Below are 22,814 nucleotides of genomic sequence, written 5' to 3' on the forward strand. Positions count from 1 at the left end.
TATGAAATACAAATTTTTGATATTTTGGTGGTGAAATCTCAATTAAGTAACCTATAAAAATGTGCAAAAATGGTTTAAATACAGTTCGTCAAATAAAACAAAAAAATAGATATCTAAAAATCTGTTCTAGGTTCGCCTACTGTTAGAAAGGAATAAGTTAGGTAAGGTTCTACCTTTATCCTTTCTAACAGTTGTACTAGTGCAGAACATGGCCTTTGACCTGCCTGTAGAGCTTGAGGTGAAGAAGTAGCTGCTTTTTTTTTATGGAATAGGAGGACAAACGAGCGTACGGGTCACCTGGTGTTAAGTGATCACCGCCGCCCACATTCTCTTGCAACACCAGAGGAATCACAAGAGCGTTGCCGGCCTTTAAGGAAGGTGTACGCGCTTTTTTTGAAGGCACCCATGTCGTATTGTCCGGGAAACACCGCACAAGGAAGCTCATTCCATAGCTTTGTAGTACGAGGGAAAAAGCTCCTTGAAAACCGCACTGTGGAGGACCGCCACACATCCAGATGGTGGGGATGAAATCCTAACTTGTGGCGTGTCGTGCGAAGGTTGAATTCGGCGGCAGGAATCGGGTTAAACAGCTCTTCGGAACACTCCCCGTGATAAATGCGGTAGAAGACACAATGAAGCGACGTCTCTACGCAACGCCAAGAGATCCAGCCGTTCACAGAGCACTGAGTCCCCGAAAATTCGAGCTGCTCTACGTTGCACGCGGTCAAATGGATCGAGCAGATACTGAGGTGCGCCAGACCAGAGATGACAGCAATACTCCATGTGTGGCCGGACCTGCGCTTTGTAGAGCGCTAGAATGTGGGCCGGCTTGAAGTATTGCCATGCTCTATTGATGACGCCCAGCTTCTTCGAAGCCAATTTGGCTTTGCCCTCCAGATGGCCACGGAATTGGCAATCGCTCGAGATTTCGAGACCCAGTATTCCGATACTAGGCGCGGCTTTAAGAGAAGTGTTCTCGAAGAGCGGTGATATGTAGCTGCTGTAGAGGGAACCCGCCTGCTTCTTTCAGATTGAAGTTCAGATGAGAATATCAATACCACCCCTTATACATAACTTATGTAAAACACAGCAGGCTATAATTTATTTTAGTCTGTAATTTCCGACACACTCTAAGCCGGGAATTTAACTAATATCAAATTGATTGCGTAAACGGCGCCGGATACTTCTAAGTTCTAAATGTTCTACACATTAAGCAGCCTCGATTAAAAGCATTCTTGAAACCATTTCAAGCAAGTTTGCAACTAAAGCCACACTAAAGAAAACCAAAACATCTACTATTAACATCTTTGGTTTCGTCAATTAGAGGTTAAAATTCCGAACAAACAGCAGTACTTATTACGCACTTATTTTTTGTGTTACTGTATCAAGTTTGGAGTATAAATACTTGTAGATTCGTAAATATGATTAAGAATCCGTGATACAAATAGCATTAGCATCAACAAATCTTGTCATAAGGACATTTAACGTTTTCAAAAGAGTATACTAGCAGATGTTTCTTTATAACTTGAATTTTTTTAGAGAAGGGCTTGGACACTCAGAATTACATTAGATGCCTCTGGAGGGAGGTTCTTTAATAATTTTGGCACCCCAGCTGAAAAATTCCTTTTTGCGAATGCAGACGTTCGCAGTGGACCCAAAGATCTTTGTTTTCTATGCCTAAGGTGACTGTAAACTTGTTTAAGTGTAAAGTCATCATTACTTTTTTACTCAGTTTAAATAACTTTTTCGTAGGAAATCTCCGATTCTTTTTTAAGATAATTTTGTGGTCAAGTTTTTGAGCCTTATTAAGTTTGTCTAATGACAAACTTAATAGTACATGATAATGTCTTACAGTAGTTATATACAGTCAGACTTATTTAAACTTCTGTTTCATATCTATGCAGTTGAATTTTTGGAGTTTCAGTCGGAAGACCGGCTCTTGTGGGAGAATAGCACACAAATACAGTTTTTTCTTCATTTAGCGTTAACAAATTATTGTCATACGAGTCCTTAGCCAGAAGAAGGCCACTTTTCGCTTTTTGGAAGACCTTATTCCATGTCAAGGCTGTGAATAACGAAATAGTATCATCGGCAAAACACAGTGATTTAGAGTCTGTCTATCTGTCTGCCAGTTGAGAACAGAAGTCGATATGATAAATTGGTCCTAGCACGCTCCCCTGAGGGCCACCAATCATAATTTTTGGTCCATTTTCAGCGCTAACTTATTTTCCGATCTATATAAATTACTTTCGATTCTTAAGATTACTAGCAAACCGGTTTAATGCATTTCCCTTGAATCCGTAAAACTCCAATTTATTTAACATTAGGTCATTTGTGTCAATAGCTTTAGCTAGAATTATCAATGAACACAGCAACTGTTTTGTTTTTACTTTCATGATTCCTGACTATACGTTTTGTTAAATCAGCAATTGCATCACTGGTTCATATTCTCTCTTTAAACCAGTGTTGATTATTATACAAGACATCGGAAGTGTAGGGGGACCTGTTGTACCTAGGACAGTTTTTTAAATATCTATTTTTTATTTCAATTTGACGATAGGTAGTCAAACCATTTTTGCATGTTTTTATAGGTCAATTATCTGAGTCTTCACCACCAAAATATCAAAAAAGGTATATTTCATACTTCCATTTGTGTTAATAATAGAAACGAAAAAAGGGATTTATAGTCAAGGTACAACATACCCTTTAGAATTCTTTTTGATGTCATTTCTAATAACTACTAGATACTACTACCGCTTCGGAAACAAATGGCGCTCTGAGAGAGAAGAAGCGGCGCAAGAAACTCTCCCAGCATTCTTTTTTTTTGCGCTCATTTCAATAAAAATATACAATATTGTACAGTCATTTCTATCGCTATAAAATAATAACAATCTAGTCCCAGGCTGTCCGATCATTTAGATATTCAGCAGTGGAGTAATAGGATTTACGGCAGAGCCATATTTTTATAAAACATTTAAATTTATTTATAGATAATGCCTAAACAGTGGCTGGGACTTTATTATAGAAGTGTATACATTTACCCTTAAAGCTATTATGTATCTTATGAAGCCTACTAGAATTAGTTACAAGCAATCCCTTATTTCTAGTGTTAAAATAATGAAAATCACTATTAAGAGCAAAAAGGTAAAGATTTTTGTGAACATGACTATGATACTGACAATGAACAGTCATAATATTTATTTCTTTAAATTTTTCTTTGAGAGACTGTCTATAACCAAGCTGATATATAGCACGAACAGCTCTCTTTTGCAGAGCAAACAGCAGCATGACCCCATAGTAAAATACCGTACGTCATGATGCTGTGAAAATAACTGAAGTACACTAATCTAGCGGTCGCAACATTCGTGTACTCTCTAATCTTTCTAACTGCATATGCCGCAGAGCTGAGTCTATCTGCCAGATGGGCAATATGTGGACCCCACTGAAGCTTTTTATATAACGTGGTACCCAAGAAGACCGTAGTGTCCACAAGTTCCAATCTCTGGTCATTTATAAGTATTATTGTTTAGTTTAAGTTAAGTTTATTGTTTTAATACTAGTTTAAGAAAAGAACCTATGGCTTATAAAAGTTCAGAGACTATTATAAAACTTTTAAAATTATCAGACTTCAAAGCATCTTAAAAATACTTACATTTTTACTCAAAAAACTTTTAACGTCGATAACACCAAACACCAGCTTAATGACCGTCTACCGGCTACCGTAGGGTAGCGACAACTTTCATATTGAATAGTCAGTAGTAACATACAGAATACACTAGACAATAGAATTAGTGAGCCTAATGTCCTAGGTACACATAGTGCCAAGGTTCAACAGGTTACCCTACGCGTTAATTCTGATTTTATATAATATGATAACTTTTCTTGCCGCGATATTTGTCAGGTTAGTCCTCATTTTGACAAATTGTCAGGTAAAGACTATGCATCTTTGTCACATTCAGCAGTGGCGACAAATAAAGTTTGTACATATTTTTGTTTCGGGAGTAATGAGACTGTTCAGCAGAAAAACTTGATATGTGTGCTTTGATACGTTGGGTAACGTCATCATCCATCTTGTGTGGACGATTCTGATGTCTACCTCTCCAATCTGCTTTTGGAGCTGAAAGTCCATCCTTGGTATCTTTTATAATGAGATCAATTTTTTTGCGACCTATCTGGTATATCCTACACAAACCTAACCTGCATACTTCTTAACACACACAAAACACTTAACTACACATAAAACATAAAACTGCGTAGTCTTGCAACAGGCTTACTCACAATACTGTTGAATAATAAGGCATTCTTACTATTGGAATCCATTGAATAATATCCGCACATATCACCTTCTTCCACGTAAAAATAACAAACTTTTTACTTTTAAGCTATTGCATAGCTTCTATCGCGGGCCTTGAGCGTGGAGACCGAATCCAGAAATTCCGTAACGAAAATAAACCTAACACCCCCCACTAGATGTATATAGATATTTCGCCACGGTCATTACAGTTGCCGTGGAACAGCGGTTATCACGTATGCTTTTTGTGCAGAGGATCCCAGTTTCGAGCATGAGCTAAGTCTCGGTTTTTTTAATTTCCTTATCTTTTTTATCACGTTTTTTTAATTTTTATTATTATGACAAGCATTTTTATTTAGTTTCACCTGTCCCGTTGTGTGTCTGTAATCAAATCTTCCATGTTAAATTTTACTCACTTCGCGTTTGTTTTTTTTTAAATTAATTTTATCAAAAATAACCTCAATATTATTACTTTTTATTTTCATTGTTGTTTTTGAAATATTAATAACATGAAAATGTGTCAGTCGACTGTTGTGGTCCATTCAATGGGAAACGAGTGCTATCTTGTGTTAAAATATAAAACTACGATAAATAAATTTATCAGTTTCTTTTCACTTTTGGATCACTTAGTGTATCCAAAAAATAATCCGAGCAACTGGAGTACACTAAAGAAGGGTCGAAAATACTTGGTACAAATGGTAATAAATTTTCACTTATTTTGGCTGGCGATTTCAACATCAACTTCGCTGATAAAAAATCAGAGTGGTTGACAACTTTTCTTTCGAAAATATTGAATTTGGAAATGAATAATGATCCACAAGAATCCACAACAAAATATGGGAACCACCATTGACGCGGTACTTTCCAGATATTTAGAAGATATCAAGTCTGAATCTTATGTTTCTTATTTCAGTTACCATAAACCTATAGTTTGAATGATAAATATTCCTGAATAACCTACATGTATTGTAAGATACTAAAAATATTTTGAACAATATTAACTTCTCATTTATTTAATAAAAGGAAAAAAAAGTGTTTTCTTATCGGTCACCACGCTCAAAAAGTGTAACTTGAATTAATATCAAAGAAAAAAAGAACAAAGGAAAAAAAATACTGTATAAATAAAATAAATAAATAATTATAATTGCATAAGTTGATAAAAAATGCTATGCAATAGCTTTACCGCGACAGTCCCCGAGTGCCACACGTCTTTTATTTATCTGGAAGGTGGTGATATGGGCCCATACCACTTTCATCCAGTGCCATTTTTAAATTGAACTGAACATAACCCCTTTATCAACTTTCTATTTTCCAAAATGCGTCTTCAATTATATGTAGCGTTTGCACCTAAGACTTGTTTAATGTTAATATATTATTACTTGTAATTATTATATTGGCGTTTTATATCATATTAAAATAAAATAATAAATAATTAAATCTAAAATAATTGTTTTATTTTCATAAAATATTATTTCTTATATAGAAAAAATATATAATAACATATAAATCATTCTTGCCAGTAACATTGTAACTAAGAAAAGATCTTTCTTTTTCTATTCCTTAGACTTTAGAGTATTTATTATTGTAGTTCTTGTTAGTTTATAAATTATCTAAAACGATTGGAATGGTATAATAATAGTCACATGAGAGTTTGAATCCTTAGTCTTACGCAGTTCTCTACGTCTCTGTTCATTTTCCAATGCGTTACGTGTCATTTTTTTTTTATTTTTTTTATTTTTATGGAATAGGAGGACAAACGAGCGTACGGGTCACTTGGTGTTAAGTGATCACCGCCGCCCACATTCTCTTGCAACACCAGAGGAATCACAAGAGCGTTACCGGTATTTAAGGACGGTGTACGCGCTTTTTTTGAAGGTACCCATGTCGTATCGTCCCGGAAACATCGCACAAAGACGCTCATTCCACAGCTCTGTTGTACGAGGAAGAAAGCTCCTTGAAAACCGGACTGTGGAGGACCGCCACACATCCAGAATGGTGGGGAGGATATCCTAACTTGTGGCGTGCGAAGGTGGAATTCGGCGGCAGGAATCAGGTTAAACAGCTCTTCGGAACACTCCTCGTGATAAATACGGTAGAAGACATACAATGAAGCGACGTCTCTACGCAACGCCAAGTGATCCAGCCGTTCACAGAGCACTGGGTCCCCGACAATTTGAGCTTCTCTGCGTTGCACGCGGTCAAATACTGGGGTGCGCCAGACCAGAGATGACAGCAATACTCCATGAGTGGCCGGACCTGCGCTTTGTACAGCGCTAGTATGTGGGCCGGCTTGAAGTATTGCCGTGCTCTATTGATGACGCCCAGCTTCTTCGAAGCCAATTTGGCTTTGCCCTCCAGGTGGCCACGAAATTGGCAATCGCTCGAGATTTCGAGACCCAGTACTCCGATAGTAGGCGAGGCTTAAAGGGAAGTGTTGTCGAAGAGCGGTGATACGACAAATGGGGTTTTTTTAAACGCGTAAACTTGAGTCTTCTGGGGGTTAAATTGGACAAGGTTCAATTTAACCTATTCCGTGGCCTTCTCGAGAGAGGACTCGGTAGAAGATACAAGTTTCTCCCGGCACTGGTTGACGATTTCCCTAGAGAGCCCTGCATGGCCCGTGTAAACGGCATCACCAGTGCTGTCATCTGCATAGCAATGTATGTTGGAGGTGTCCAACGTATCATTGATATGCAAAAGAAACCACGTAGGAGATAGCACAACCTTGGGGCATTCCAGCATTCACGGGCTTCGGGTTCGAGCAATATCCGTCAACAACGACCTGTATGCTGCACCCAGTGAGGAAGCTGGAAGTCCACTTGCACAAGCTCTTGGGAAGCCCAAATGATGGAAGTTTTGAGAGGAGCGCCTTGTGCCATACACGATCAAAGGCCTTCGCTATATCCAGGCTAACTGGCAGGCCTTCCTCCTTGCTATCAATAGCCGCCGCCCATCTATGTGTTAGGTTTACCAGAAGATCAGCTGCTGACAGACCATGGCGAAAGCCGTACTGTCGGTCGTTGATCAACTGATGACCCTCTAGGTATACAAAGAGCTGGCGGTTGATTATGCTCTCCATGATTTTTTCGAGCAGGGAGGTAATAGCAATAGGCCTGTAGTTTGCCGGATCCGAACTGTCTCATTTTTTTGGATCGGATGGACAAGGGCTGACTTCCATATCCACTGGCGTCAACTCAGGGGCACACGTTCTTAGCACGATTGGAGAAATGCCATCCGGCCCGCTCGCTTGTCATGTCATAATAATGTTATCATATTGTCGTAGTGCTCGTTCGTGAGATGTGTGTCGCACCGCATCGATCTCATACACTAGTGATTCTTATCAACATCAAAATATAACTGGGTCATGGTTCGACACTCTTTACTTCCTATTTTTAACAGGATATTCACATTTTAAAGTGATACATAATATACAGCATGGAAACAGCTTATATGAAATAAATGAAAATAAAAGTCACACTGGTCCACAGAAGTATAGTAAAATTTATAATTAAATTAAAATCCCTAAATTATAAAAAATAAATTTTCAATTAAACTAATTATCAAAATTGAATTAGAAAAAGGAAAACAGCCTGTTTAGACTATGTACTTTGACCCCGAGGAGCGACAACGTAGCTCACGGCGGCGAACTGGCTGTTACTTCTCTTCTCGTAAACAAGCTCTTAACAATAACATAATTATTAGCGAAGAAATAAAAATTTATTGAAACATTTCACTTGTACTTTAATAAAGTTAAATTAATAAATACAACTTTAACTTTTTCAACAAAAACTTGAAACAATCGCGGGCTGCGTAAAGTTTCGACACTCCAGACGACGATACACACATTCCGAAAGCTCGCGTTAAACTGAATAACAAATTACAAATACTTAAATAAAATGGCGAAAATAAATAAAGGCATAAATAGGACATACCCCACAATTCTAGTTCTAATCGATACTTTATTTACAATTACTAACCAACAATCTGAACAAGGCATTATAACCTAGTAGTTTTGTATTAATCGAATATTTTAATATTTTTAACAATTAATGAATGGATAAGCTTTGTAAAAAAATATTTTATTTTTGTAAGTTCAATACTTACGAAACCAAAGCTTTCTGAGTGATTTCCTGAGCAGCTAACAAGTGGGAGGCTCCTTTGCACACTATGCCGGCTAGATTATGGATACCACAACGGCGCCTATTTCTGCTGTGAAGCAGTAATATTTATTATATTATATATATATTAGCATTACTGTGTTTGGGTCTGAAGGGTGCTGTAGCTAGTGAAATGAATTTTTGGGGTTATTCAAGAATCCTGAGCGGCACTGCATTGTAATGGGCAGGGCGTATCCATTACCATCAGCTATGCGTCCTGCTCGTCTCGTCCCTTATTTTCATAAAAAAAAATTAAAAAAAAGTAAGTTGGTACGATTTTTGATAGGTTGCTTTCAAATTACAAACAAGTAATAAATTGTTATTGTTTAGTTCTTCCTTATTCACGATCATTATCTCTAAACTACTTCAAAAATCTATCTATCTATTATATATAGTAAAATTGGAGGTGTGTGTCCCTATATTTCACCTTGCAGCCAAAACTACGCATCGCAGACCAAAAGTGTTTGTATGTGGTAATAGGTACAAGGTTCCCATTGTGCACTATGGTGGTTGCAAGTCGATAATTATAAGGGTGTAAAAGATACGGGGGTTGAAAGATGTTAACTTTGAAAATGTGACTATTATTGATCTAAAATGGTCTGGATTGTTCAGGAAATTTCTGGAATGTTCTAGAAAGCTTTAATATGTATACCAATGTTCTGATCGATCGAATGCAATAAGAATGCGTGATCTTCGACTAAATGAACAAATGGAGGCTCAAGTTTCTAAAACAACTGTATATTCTGTTCGTCAAAAACGTCGGGAAAAATACAGTCTCGAACAAGAGGCGTTTCATTATAATCCTACTAGAAATTATTTTGAACATTCAAGTATAGTGATCGGAAGAATGAATGAAGTATGCAAATTTTGTGAAGCTAAAAAATTCAAAGGAGAAACGCAAAGTATATGCTGTTCAAGTGGCAAAATTAAATTACCAGAGTTAAAATCACTGCCACCGGAATTTCTAGAATATATGAAAGGAGAAACACAAAATTCTAAAGAATTCTTACAACAAATTAGAAATTACAATGCATGCTTTCAAATGACTTCATTTGAGACTGCAGTAATTGAAGAAAAAGGATTTAATCCAGTATTTAAAATACAGGGACAAGTATATCATAAAATTGGATCATTATTGTCACTCCCAAATAATACTCCGAAGTTTTTACAAATTTACTTTGTAGGAAATGAAGAAGACGAACTGGATCAAAGGCTTTTAAATTTTACAGAATTGCGTCGAGATATAATTCTTCATTTACAGCGCTTTCTACATGAAAATAATGAGTTGATAAAGATATTTAAGACTGCGATGGAAAAAATGGTTTCGGATAATTATAAAATAATAATTCGGGCAGATAAAAAGCCAATTGGCGAACACGAAAGACGATTTAATGCACCTCTAGTAAATGAAATAGCCGTAGTTATGGTGGACAATGAAAGTAGTTATAGGGATATTGTGGTACAACGAAGAAGTAATAAGTTGGAACGCATCGCTGAAACTCATCACATGTATGACGCCTTACAGTATCCACTAATATTTTGTCATGGTGAAGACGGTTACCATTTTAATATTCAGCATGTTGATCCACAAACAAATAGCCCTACAAACAAAAAAGTTTCTTCCAAGGAATTTTACGCATATCGGATAATGGAGAGAGTGAATAAATACAATCATATACTCAATTGTCGGAAATTGTTTTTACAGTTTATTGTTGATATGAAAGCAAAAATAGAAGCAGAAAGATTGTTATTTATTCGTCTTAATCAAAATAAATTACGAACGGATGAATATATTCACTTACGAGATGCGGTAGCCAATGATGGGGATGTTGAAAATTTGGGACGATTAGTAATTTTGCCTTCTACATTCATTGGTAGCCCTAGGCAAATGCTTCAATATGCACAAGACGCAATGGCGTATGTGAGAAAATATGGTCGTCCTGACTTATTCATAACGTTTACGTGCAATTCGTCATGGAAAGAAATTAAAGATGAGTTACAATTTAGACAAAAGTCACATGACAGACATGATTTAATTGCGCGCGTGTTTAAACAGAAACAAGTAAAATTCATTAATGCAATTGTGAAGAGTTGTATTTTCGGAAATGTTAATAGCTGGATGTTCTCCATTGAGTGGAAAAAGAGAGGGTTGCCACACTCACACAATTTAATTTGGCTGAAAGAAAAAATTCACTCAAATCAAATCGATGACGTTATTAAAGCAGAATTCCCAAATCCGGTTGAAGATCCTGTTCTATATGAAATAATCGTGAAACAAATGATACATGGACCTTGCGGGGCACATAATATGCAATCACCCTGTATAAAAGATAATAAATGCTCAAAACGATATCCAAGATCATTTTTGAGTGAGACGCAAACGGGAGATGATGGATATCCGCAATACCAACGTCGACCACCGAGTGAAGGAGGATTTACAGCAAAAATTAGAGTACGGGGTGAAGAAATCGAAATTGATAATCGATGGGTTGTCCCTTATAATCCGTTATTATCGAAAATGTTTAATGCACATATAAATGTAGAATATTGCAGTTCAGTTCAGTCAATTAAATATGTGTGTAACTATATTAACACAGGAAGTGATATGGCTGTCTTTGAAATTACAAATGAAAATAGATATGATGAAATTTTAAGTTATCAAATGGGACGATATATAAATAGTAATGAGGCAGCTTGGCGTATATTGGGGTTTCCGATTCATGGCAGGGATCCAGCTGTTTTTCACTTAGCAGTTCACCTTGAGAATGGGCAACGGATATATTTTACTAATCAAACAGCACAAAAAGTTGCAAACCAACCTGTTAATACTACGTTAACTGCATTTTTCGAATTGTGTCGAAGTGATCTGTTTGCTAGAACTCTTCTTTATGGAGATGTTCCCAGTTATTACACATGGGACTCATCGCGAAAAGTATTTAATCGACGAAAGAAAGGAGTTTTGGTTGAAGGATTTAAAGGTGTCTTTAAAGATAAAGCTATTGGTCGAGTATATACGGTACATCCAAAGAATGCTGAATGTTTCTATTTACGTCTACTACTTCATGAAGTACGTGGACCAACTTCTTTTGAAGATCTTCGAACAGTAGATGGTTACATTTGCGAAACGTATCGTGAAGCATGCCAGCGTCGTGGTTTATTAGAAAATGATAATCAATGGGAGCAGGCAATGAAAGAGGCAGCAGAAACAGCAACAGCGAATCAACTGCGAGAACTCTTTGCTATAATTCTAACATCGTGTAATCCTTCAAATCCGAATAGACTATGGCTGAAATATCGTGATAGTATGAGTGATGATATTCTAGCAAGACTACGTAGAGAAAATCAAGATATGAATATTACATTCAACGATAATATTTATAATGAAGCTTTGATAATTTTAGAAGATCGATGTTTCGCAATATGTAATCAAACTTTAGTTACTCTCGGAGTGCAATCTCCTAAAAGAAACGAATTAAGCGTGACTAATTCTGAATTATCAAAAGAACTTAATTATAATAAAGATGAATTGCAACGTTACATTGAAGAAAATTAACCAAAATTAACACGAACACAACGAATAGTATATAACACAATAATAAATCGTATTGAGACGAATGCAGGAGGAATAATCTTTTTAGATGCACCCGGAGGTACTGGAAAAACTTTCCTCATTAATTTGGTCCTAGCTACAATTCGGGTGAAAAATGAAATAGCATTAGCATTGGCATCCTCTGGAATTGCCGCAACATTAATGGAAGGTGGAAAAACGGCACATTCTGCACAAAATTTGCCATTAAATGTAGCTGAACAAGAATTCCCAGTCTGTAATATCACAAAATTTTCTGTACGTAGCCAAATTTTAATAAGATGCAAACTTATAATATGGGATGTCCCTACCTTTGAATAGCACCGCAGTCAAAGAGACACCGGCAAGTGTATCTCTTTGACGGCCGCGGGCGGTGCAATTCAAAGGCAGCAAGGCAATGCGGCAACGCCGCCTATATTGAAATATTAAAATTCATTGAATCATTGAACCAGTAACACAAATCTTACAGGACGTTTAAATTTGTTCAAAATGAAAAGCCTACTTGTTGACAAAACTACTCCACGGATTTCGTTAATTTTTGGTATATCGTCAGGTAATATGCTAACAAGTATGTACCTACATTTATTTCATATAAGCTGTTTCCATATTGTATAACACTCCTTGGGTCTAATGATATATTGTATCGGGTCTATGCTGCCTCATAGTATCTCTGTGCTTTAAAATCGTAAAAATAAAATGAAATATTTTTGTAAATGACATCTTATATTGTGTTAGGAATATGTTTGTGTTTGTCTCATTCTTCTGTGTCATGGAGACTACGAGGTTTTCTCTGCTCGACTTGTTCTTTCTTATTTTTATGAAATTCTTTCAGAATTTGAACACTGGCCTCTTAGAACCTTAATGACATTCAAATAATTAAAAAAAAAGTTCAAAAACAAAAACTATGTTGGTTTAAAGTTGACACGTCGTTGACAGAAATGGAGCTCACGCGTGAACATTTTCGTGCCATAATTTATCATAATTTCGTCGCGGCTTATCTCAAGATAAATGTCTCAGTGAACTTGTTTCGATTTATGATGTTGAAGCACCGAGTCAAACGACAATATACCGCTGCCGAGTTCCGACGCGGTCGTGTGTCGCTCGGCACTGTTTCCTCTGCAGGTCGAACAAGAACAGCGGTCACGCTTGAAAACATCGCAGCTGTGCGAACTATTGTAAGTTGACCGTCATGTGACATACGAACAGATGAGTTATTGTTATCAGTATCAGAATGAGTGCAATTCAGTCGATATTACATAATGAACTTTGTGTAAGAAAGCTAGTTTCCCGATGGGTACCCCACAATTTAACCGAAGAGCAAAACGTGGCTCGCGTAGATTGGTGCCGAAATACTCTGCAACGCTTCAACGGAGGGAAGTCAAATGCCGTTTATAATATCTTCTCAAGTGACGAATCATGGATTTATTCATACGAACCTGAAAGACAACATCAGTCAGAAGTTTGGGTCTTCGAAGACGAGGTCTAACCTACGAAAGTGGTTCGCTCCGCAGCGTGTTAAAGAAAATGGTCGCTACGTTTGTCTCGAAAAAGGGGCATGTTGCTACAATTCCTTTACAGGATCGCAGAACGGTTACCGCTGAGTGGTATATCACGGTTTGTTTGCCAGTAATGATAGCCGAACTCCAAAAAAATAACCCGAAAAGTCGCATCATCTTACATCACGAAAATGTGAGCTCCCAATACGGCTCGGAATACAAATGATTTTTTTGAAGCAAAAAAAAACGTTGAGGTGATGGGCCATCCTCCGTACAGTCCTGACCTGAGCCGAAACGATTTCTTTACATTCGCTAGAATGAAAGATTTATTACGCGGTGAACGGTTTGAAGACCCCGAAGCAGCTGTGGAAGTGTACAAATCAGCCATTTTGTCAACATCAACTCCAGACTGGAATGAAAAAGTGCATGAAGTTGAACGGAGAATACTTCGAAAAATAATAAAATAAAATTTACCTATACTGTGCCTGTGTTTCTTCTTATTCCCGATCATTTCAGTGTGCCCCTCGTAATTGATACGCCTTGCCCGTTACAATGCAGTGCCGTTCAAGATTATTGAAAAACCCAAAAATTCTGAGGGGCACTACAATTGCGCTCGTCACCTTGATACATAAGATGTTAAGTCTCATTTGTCCAGTAATTTCACTAGCTACAGCGCCCTTCAGACCGAAACACAGTAATGCTTACACATTACTGATTCACGGCAGTTATAGGCGCCATTGTGGTACCCATTCTTATCGAAAGTAAGTATTTCAATTATTTATCATTTTGTGAACTGCAGTGATATTAAGATCGTGTCATATACGTTAGGACGTATACAAGTTGTTGTCACTCAACTCACATGTCCTGTCACTGTTGGTGCTTCTATTTCTTAGTATAAAATAGTTCACCTGTATGTCTGTGTGTTAGTATGTGGTGATACGTCCTGCCTGTTACAATGCAGTGCCGCTCACGATTCTTGTTGAATATATAATATATAATATAATATTCTGAGCGGCATTGCTATTGCGCTCGTCACTTTGTCACTAGCTACGGCGCCTTTTATAATGAAGTACAATAATTCTTGTACCCACCTAACTGGCATCCTGTTCAAAGTAGTAAAATTCCCATTGGCGACCATCCTGCCACTTATTAATATTATTTACAATAGCATGAAGAGAAGATACCGAAGTATTTCACATCGTCAACAGTCACACCGTCAAAATAAGAGCCCGTTCAATAAGACAATGTACATATATATATACGGTTTTTTTTGATTGTCAATTATTCTTGAGACTCCGCGATTCGTCTGAATCATAACTTATTTCTTAAAAGTTACTCGGCTATAACCCTTAAAATAATAATATGTGATACGTGCACTACATAATAATATAGGTACGGTACTTAGTGTGTAGTCTGAGATAGGTACCTAGGTATGTCATAGATAAATAATACATATTAACAATATGGAGAGAAAATCCTGGATGGTTATAATAGTAGGCGGGGGTGATCACTACTCCATAGGTATACCATAACATAACGCCGTCCCACCACAGCACAAGCCCGCTGTCAACAACTCAGTCAGCACGGACCATAGTGTTGCCGGAGTTGAACGGAGACTCCGGTGTCCGCGCGTGCCGCCCGATGTTCACCACGTTTGAATTTGAATAATATTATTAATATTAATTGAATAATATATGTGGACACTGGTCGTATTGTAGTGTTTGTTGTGTGTGAATATTGAAAAGGTAACTTTTTAATTAAATTGTTTAGAGTTAGTTTAACTTTAACGAAAAAAATGTGAAGTATTAATGATTTAAAAAATAGTAAGTACAAATTATATACTACAAGCATACATACATACACAATAAAAAATATTGCCATACACATAACACGGTAATATATAATTATTAAGTCGTAATTGTATATTTTCTGAGATTTTCATATATCAATTCTTTTAATTATTTAATAGCCTACTTTTAACTATATATGTTTATGTCAAATAATTTGATATTCCTAGAACCTTATAATAATTATAATATAACTAATTAACGAAATAAAATACCGATACGAGCGCATATTATTTATAAGACACATTCATTTATAATTCATTTTACTTCATCAATTCTGAAATACAATATATTTCTCAACTATTTGTATAGTGAAAACAAACAAAAGCAAATGATATTTATTTTTTACTTACCAACAATATTAACTATTAGTTATTACGTAAATGAGACAGTATATAGTTAATTATCATTTTTGTGGGTTCACGGATAAAGAGTCTCACAAGTTTAACAAATATTTATGACGTCAGCTGCTGCTCCTTTGTTTTTCATATATTTTAGCCCTTCATCATTCACGGTCTTTTCTATTTAATCGACGAACAAGACCTATCTTAGTCTTGATCCCGTGGCTTGTCTCTTTGTATTTTCTAACTGTACTATATCATGGGGAGCATTAGGGGAATTATACGACATAACATCAGTACCCCAATTACATCACAAACGCTCGTACCTTTATAAATAATAGTATTTGTTTCGCACAGTAAAAAAAAACATTAAACAGAATAAAAATACTAACTTCAAACTTGAATACACTTTAAGCCGTAGCTATTGAAATTACTGGGCAAATGAAACTTAACATCTTATGTCACATGGTGACGAGCGTAATTGTAGCCGGCTCAGAATTTTTGGGCTTTTCAAGAATCCGGAGCGGCACTGCATTGTTATGAGCAGGGCGTATCAATTACTGAACGTCCTGCTCGTCTCGTCCCTTAAATTCTTAAAAAAAAAACAAATTTGTTTCGGAGTACTATTCAACACACGGATTATAATTCTTTAACCTGAAAAAGGAGATCAGGATGATACACGGTGAATACTTAAGAAATGATCACAACAATCAAAATAAACCCCTTACCTTCTTTCTTTCTTTCTTCTCGCGTGCTTCTGGAAAACAACAAATCGAAGGAAAGTAGTTTGCTAAACGTCAGCTTGAAGGAGACAGCATAAGAAACACAACTATCAGAAGTAAAACAAACAAATAGACAATGTTCACTAACAAGTAAAAGTTTCCTTTAATAGGGCACTTGATGAAGGACCATTCAGGCAACACATTCAAGTATTTAAATGCATTTGTGTGTAATGCACATTATCTTCCTTAAACGCTCCTGTGAATCCTCTTGTGTGTTGTATGTGAAAGTGAGCGGCGGCGGTGGCGGAAAATATATGTTTATACAAGTAGAAATGATAACAGGGACAATATCGTTACAAAATAATTCAAATTCAAATATTTTTATTAAAAATAAGATATGAAATCCCATATTGAAACTCAAAATCGAACCGTTCGGAAATATAAACTCAGACTTGAGAAGAACGGAAGCAAGAAACTCGGCGGACTTCTTCTTTTTTTATAAAATTGCGATACAATCAAATATAAACACATGTTAATATTTAAAAATAAAACATGTACATAAATAACATTATCAAGAACGTGAGTTTATATAACATTGAACGAATGCATCGCATAATATTTATAATAAATGTGGTTAGATAGATAGATTGTTCATAAATAAACAATATTGAATTAAAATGACATCTTAAAATCTAGGTGAGACGGCTCAAACAAAAACTCTACATTTCAATGACGACTAAGGCCGGCGCCGGCGCTCCAAACCTAGTGGTGCATACATTTTTATATTTTATTTAGTTATTTTGTTTTGTAGAACAACATTTGAATGCTAAATTTGTCCCCTAATTGTTAGAGGAATTCTAGAAATATATGTTTTAAAAATTTATTCAATATTTTGTCATTATTGGTGTCATTTTGCCATGTTATTGGTGTCAAAAAAGTGACGATGCGGGATTCGAATCTACGCCTCCGGAACGCCTCTAGCTCTGTTAACTCAACCATTGTTACCACTAAACAAACCGTCCGATATCGTACCACTACATACATACATCTAGATATTTGACCAACTCTCCAATCGTAGCATTTATATTTTGTTTATATTCGACGTTCAGCTCTACCCCAATAATTTTATACAAGATAATTGACTGTTAAGTATATATATTAAATGGGAATATGACGTTAAGTAATGAATCTATTTTAATTCTTCACTGTATCAACATGACACAATATACTAACAATAACTAACTAACTGCACAATTAAACTGTTTTGTTTAGTCCTCATGTATTCGCTACACACCTACCATTGTGTGATAATGGAAAATGTATATCTGAAGCAGTTAAATACCTTTATGGTGCATGTTGAGTATAAGTAACAGGCAGTAGATATTTCCACGTCCAACGCTCCGGACACAGCCTCCATGATGGCCATTCACTCGGCAGGCTGCCATAAGCCTCCTGAAAATATACTTCCACCACCATATCAGCCGGAGGACGTCCACTGCAGGACCACCACACACCACGCTTGGCAGGCGGGTTGGCGACCGCAGTTGATGGTGGTGCTGGATGGATGTTGCTGGCCATCCTCTGTACTTTGTATCCCTTAGTCGCCTCTTAGGTGGTGTTATTCTGGTGCGACACCACACGCAATGAAGATATCTTAATCTTATTTGATTATTTGGTATAAAGCCTGTAAAGTACACATTCATAAATAATGTACTAGTTTTTATAATGTAAGTCATTGAGCGTATGACTCACTGTTATGGTTTTTTGCTTGTAGCTAAAAATATTATGCCAGTTGTATTACTCTTATGTGTGGGTGCGAACCGCAGAGAAAAATAACATTGTACATACATACACCACGGGCTCTATAAAATGATTGTGACATGCCTACTTCTGGTTACTGGATACTAGATACGAAAGGACTTAAAAGATTTATGAGTCTGGTGGCTACGGATGGAGTGAACAAGCTAATTGCATGCAACTCATACCTGCTCAGGTGGACAGTAGTCTGGGACTCAATACTCCGCGAAGGGCTCTAACTAAGTTCGTAACGAATCCATCCGTGATCCAAGTTCATCCAGCCATAAACCACAGAATGACAAACACGACAACATGTTGCGGTGACGATAAGCAACGGAACTATCCATTGCCTTTCCTCAAGTTTTTCCACCCACATCGCATATAAGGTACACTTTTCCTTCCTTCATTTTATTCAAATAGTTGAAAGTGTGAAATGTGATCTTCGAATAAAACTATATTATGATTTTCTTTAAAAGGGCACGGACTGAGGGTTGAACCCTGTGGGATGCCCATTTTAATTGTTGATGCAGAGGAACGCTCTACATTGACGTAAACGTAATAAACGATCTGAACTCTATTCTATTTATATGAGCTTCTAAGTTTCAGTGCATCGGTACTTATTTAATTAATTAGTTTTTGAGGGAACAATAAGTAAATACAAACTAATTTTCTATATAAAGTACAAAAGATGCTATTTAGATCCAAGATGTACAATAATTTTAATAAGTTTTTAAAAAAAATACTGAATTTAGGTAGTAGAAACATAAATGTAACCTAGTTTACTTTGAATGTACTTCCAGAAATATGAATTGTGGTAAATAACGTGTTGCTGCACATTGGGATGAATACTTTGAATTTTAAATGACGAGTAACGGGACGTATTTAGAACGAGAAAAGATTCTATTACAATAAATCTACTGTTATTTTACGCGATTACGCCACATAATAATCAACAACAAACTAAAATACAAATAGTGCTTGTACCCGACTGTATCATGGCAGGAAAGGACTGACTAACTAAGAAAGTGGAGCAAGGAAGTATATTGTGACGATCAACAAAATTAATAAGCAAATATTTAGCTTTAAAATGCATACAAAGGAGGACATAATAAAAAAAAAACAAATATACTATACCATACTAAGAAAATTATTATTTGGATAAAAATTTAGATTTTTACGTACATTGTAATGCATGTGTTCTGTTCCTAACTTTCTTCCTTTTCTCAAATCTGACCATATTGTTTTATTATTTTCAAAAGCTTATTATATTTAAATATAAAGTAATCCATAATGCATAAAAATTTACATACAAATAAACAAAATAGTCCTTCAATCTTCATCAATTATGTTTTATGAAAGATCACATGCTGATGCGGTAGCATTTATAATTAGCAAGGCTGAAATTCACAGTTTGAATTTGAGAATTGTTTGTCACAAAATACTTATTGTTGCTTATGTATAAAAAATAGGTACTTTAAGCAATCGCAAAGTTGCACCCTAATGCTACTACATAGCTTATAAGTAATCAAAACCTTTTCTTAAACCAAAATTTAAAATAAATCTAACTCTTCAGCTTTATAAAGTTAGTGTTGGTATGGTGTACGGTGCATGGACTCGGTACACATGATGACAGTATATGTAATATTATCTAATGTATAAAGTTAATTAGGGTGTTCTCAAACAAAGAGTTTCATATTTTACAAACTTGTTCTTATAGTTCAACCTCGGTAAATGCCCTCAGGCATACAGCATGGAACTTCCTCACCCTAAGATGGCCAGCGTACACGTGGTGACCACCAATATGCCGCCGGGTATCTTTGTCCTTCAGTGCAAGTTACCAACCGAACGACATTTGGCAGCACTGTAATCAACTCTCAATTTAACTCATGCATCCAAGATGTGCTTTATGTATAAACATTTTTTAAGATAAAAATTTAATTAACACACTATTTGTCGTATCGCTCGTATCACCGCTCTTTGACCTAGTAGCCTAGCCTAGTATCGAAATACTGGGTCTCGAAATCTCAAGCGATTGCCAATTTCGTGGCCATCTGGAGGTATGCTCTCCAAATGGCAACGGCCAAATTGGCTTCGAAAAAGCTGGGCGTCATAAGCCGGCCCACATTCTAGCGCCTTACAAAACGCACGTCCGGCCATACATTGAGTATTACTGTCATCTCTGGTCTGGCGCACCCCAGTATCAGCACGATCCATTTCCATTCACAGCGTGTAACGCAGAGCAGCTGGAATTGTCGGGTACCCAGTGCTCTGTGAATGACTGGATCACTTGGCGTTGTGTAGAGATGTCGCTTCATTGTGTGTCTTCTACCGCATTTATCATGGGGAGTGTTCCGGAGAGCTGTTTCAACTGATTTCTGCCGCCGAATTCCGCCTTCGCACGACACGCCACAAATTAGGATATCATTCCATCACCATCTGGATGTGTCGCGTTCTTTCTCGTTGCAGTTTTCAAGATACTACCTTTCACGTACTATAAAGTTGTGGAATCAACTTCCTTGTGCGGTGTTTCAGGGACGGTACGACATGGGTACCTTCTTAAAAGCGCGTACACCTTCCTAAAGGACCGGCAACGCTCCTGTGATTCCTGTGGCATTGCAAGAGAATGTGGGTGGCGGTGATCACTTAACAAATCAGGTGACCCGTACGCTCGTTTGTCCTCGATTTCCATAAAAAAATCCGCTGAAAAAACTGAAAAGCAGAAAAAATAAACATTTTTTATTTTACTTTAATAATTAAGTTTTCAAACTAATGTAAGTATAATTTTGTAATATTGGGTCGATTTTTTTAAAGAGGAGGAGAAACGAGCATCCTGATCACTTGATGTTAAGTGATCACCACCGCCCACAGGTTCTTCAAATCGACAAACACAATACATTCATAAAAATAAAACAATAGACAATAAACGCAGTGTCTTCCTTCTCTATGAACGGTGATTTTTATTGTTTGTGGCTATAATCTACTAATCACTTACATGCTTCATTTTTTATTTTCTTAAACTCATAACTCCTACCAGTGGCACTGAGTACAGTAAAAACATTTGCGGACATTGGTTTATTTGATCTATAGCCAAATAGGGTATTACACAAAGCTCACGATGAATGATGATGAAGCTTTATCTTAATTACATACACGTTAATTACACGGGAGGTGAACACACACGATATTGACAGCTCTAAAACTCATTCGTAGTAAGGTTTTTTATATATACACAACTTTTTAAATTAAGTATCGGAACTATTTTTTTAATAAATAAAATTAAAATCTGTGACGGAACATTAATCACTATTAATATGGGAACAACTTCGTCGGTGTAATCGGATTATCCAATAAGAGGTAATGCGTGGCCATTCATTAGAGTTTGAATAATCAATCATGCCCTATTTTCCCACCCTTAAGATAGGATGTTTTTTAATTTGATTTTTGACAAACTTGGAACTTATACCGATTCCAAGAATTAAACATCTCGCTACCTAGTACCAATAGTAAGCCTGAGGAGTGTGCCGGCGCCGGCTACACCTATCATTGATAGACCGCCGTGATAGTCGCTCGTTAAATTGATTGACAAGCTCAGAACACAGGTAAAAGACATGTTCTGTGTTGACAACCGTGCAATGAATCCTGATTAAAATTCTAGTAGTTTTGTGCCATTACTTCTGAATATTAAAATATGTATGAGCACATCTGACGCATATCGTGTGGCGCGCATTTTAATTTGTAATATCATTTCAGGGCGGGAGGTGCACGATCGATTATGTGCAGAGATCTGATCTGACGGCGACATTCCCACACGCACTCGCATGACACCACATCTCATAGAGTTATAACGAGCTCGTCAACATGGCGGATCTTACAACCTTCGCGCCAACTGTCACAGAGCTCTACGATGTAATAAGCTCGTCAGTAAGCTATGGTCTTCTGGAGAACGGGACCCTGCCCGCGAGTAACGCTACGGGTGCGCTGCCGGGCCGCCACGGCAAGCACGCCTTCATGTTACTGGTGAAGGTCGTGTACGTGATGGGCATCGTCGGCAACCTGGTGGCCATCGTGTCACTCCGCACCGGAGAGAGGCGCGTCAGGAACAGGAAGCATCTGTTGCTGCTGACTTCTCTCGCCGTCAACGACCTGGTCGCGATGGTATGATGGACATCTTTATCATAGACAATCTGAAGCTGCATTTATAAATAATTAGCTGACCCGACAGACACTGTTTTGTCAATAGAAAATAGAAAAGAAAAAAAATGATGCAATAATTCAGGGATAATTTAGTCTAAAGTCATCGGAAATGTTTAATCAAAGTTAATGATTTAAAAATGAAAAGTAACTTATTTCTGAATGATTTTATAATATTATATAGTAATAAAATGATAAGGAATATTATCGTATTCGTGTAAACAGTTTTATCATTACCGCTTTATAATTGTCAATTTTTAAATATTAAAATGGATACAGTATGTTATCCTTAAGAGAGAGACATGTGCGACTTTTATATATATTATACTAGCTGGCCCGGCAGACTTCGTACTGCCTCAATCGATAAATAAAACACCTAAACTTTT

The 22,814-nt window shown here is 36.7% G+C and overlaps 1 protein-coding gene across 2 annotated transcripts in view; it reads left to right on the top strand.

Annotated features, from left to right (window-relative positions):
• The first annotated feature begins 15,106 nt into the window (after positions 1-15,106).
• Positions 15,107-22,814, top strand: part of LOC126977225 (prostaglandin E2 receptor EP3 subtype) — a 51,298-nt gene continuing 43,590 nt past the window's right edge. The window contains exons 1-2 of one of the 2 annotated variants that reach the window (XM_050825959.1): positions 15,107-15,353; positions 21,988-22,392. In XM_050825959.1, coding sequence (XP_050681916.1) covers positions 22,096-22,392 — 297 coding nt within the window. In that variant the 5' untranslated portion in view covers positions 15,107-15,353; positions 21,988-22,095. The remainder of the gene's footprint in view (positions 15,354-21,987; positions 22,393-22,814) is intronic. The other variant, XM_050825951.1, reaches the window with a different exon arrangement.

Source organism: Leptidea sinapis, chromosome 2, assembly GCF_905404315.1.
Source record: "Leptidea sinapis chromosome 2, ilLepSina1.1, whole genome shotgun sequence".
NCBI classification, from domain to species: Eukaryota; Metazoa; Arthropoda; class Insecta; order Lepidoptera; family Pieridae; genus Leptidea; species Leptidea sinapis.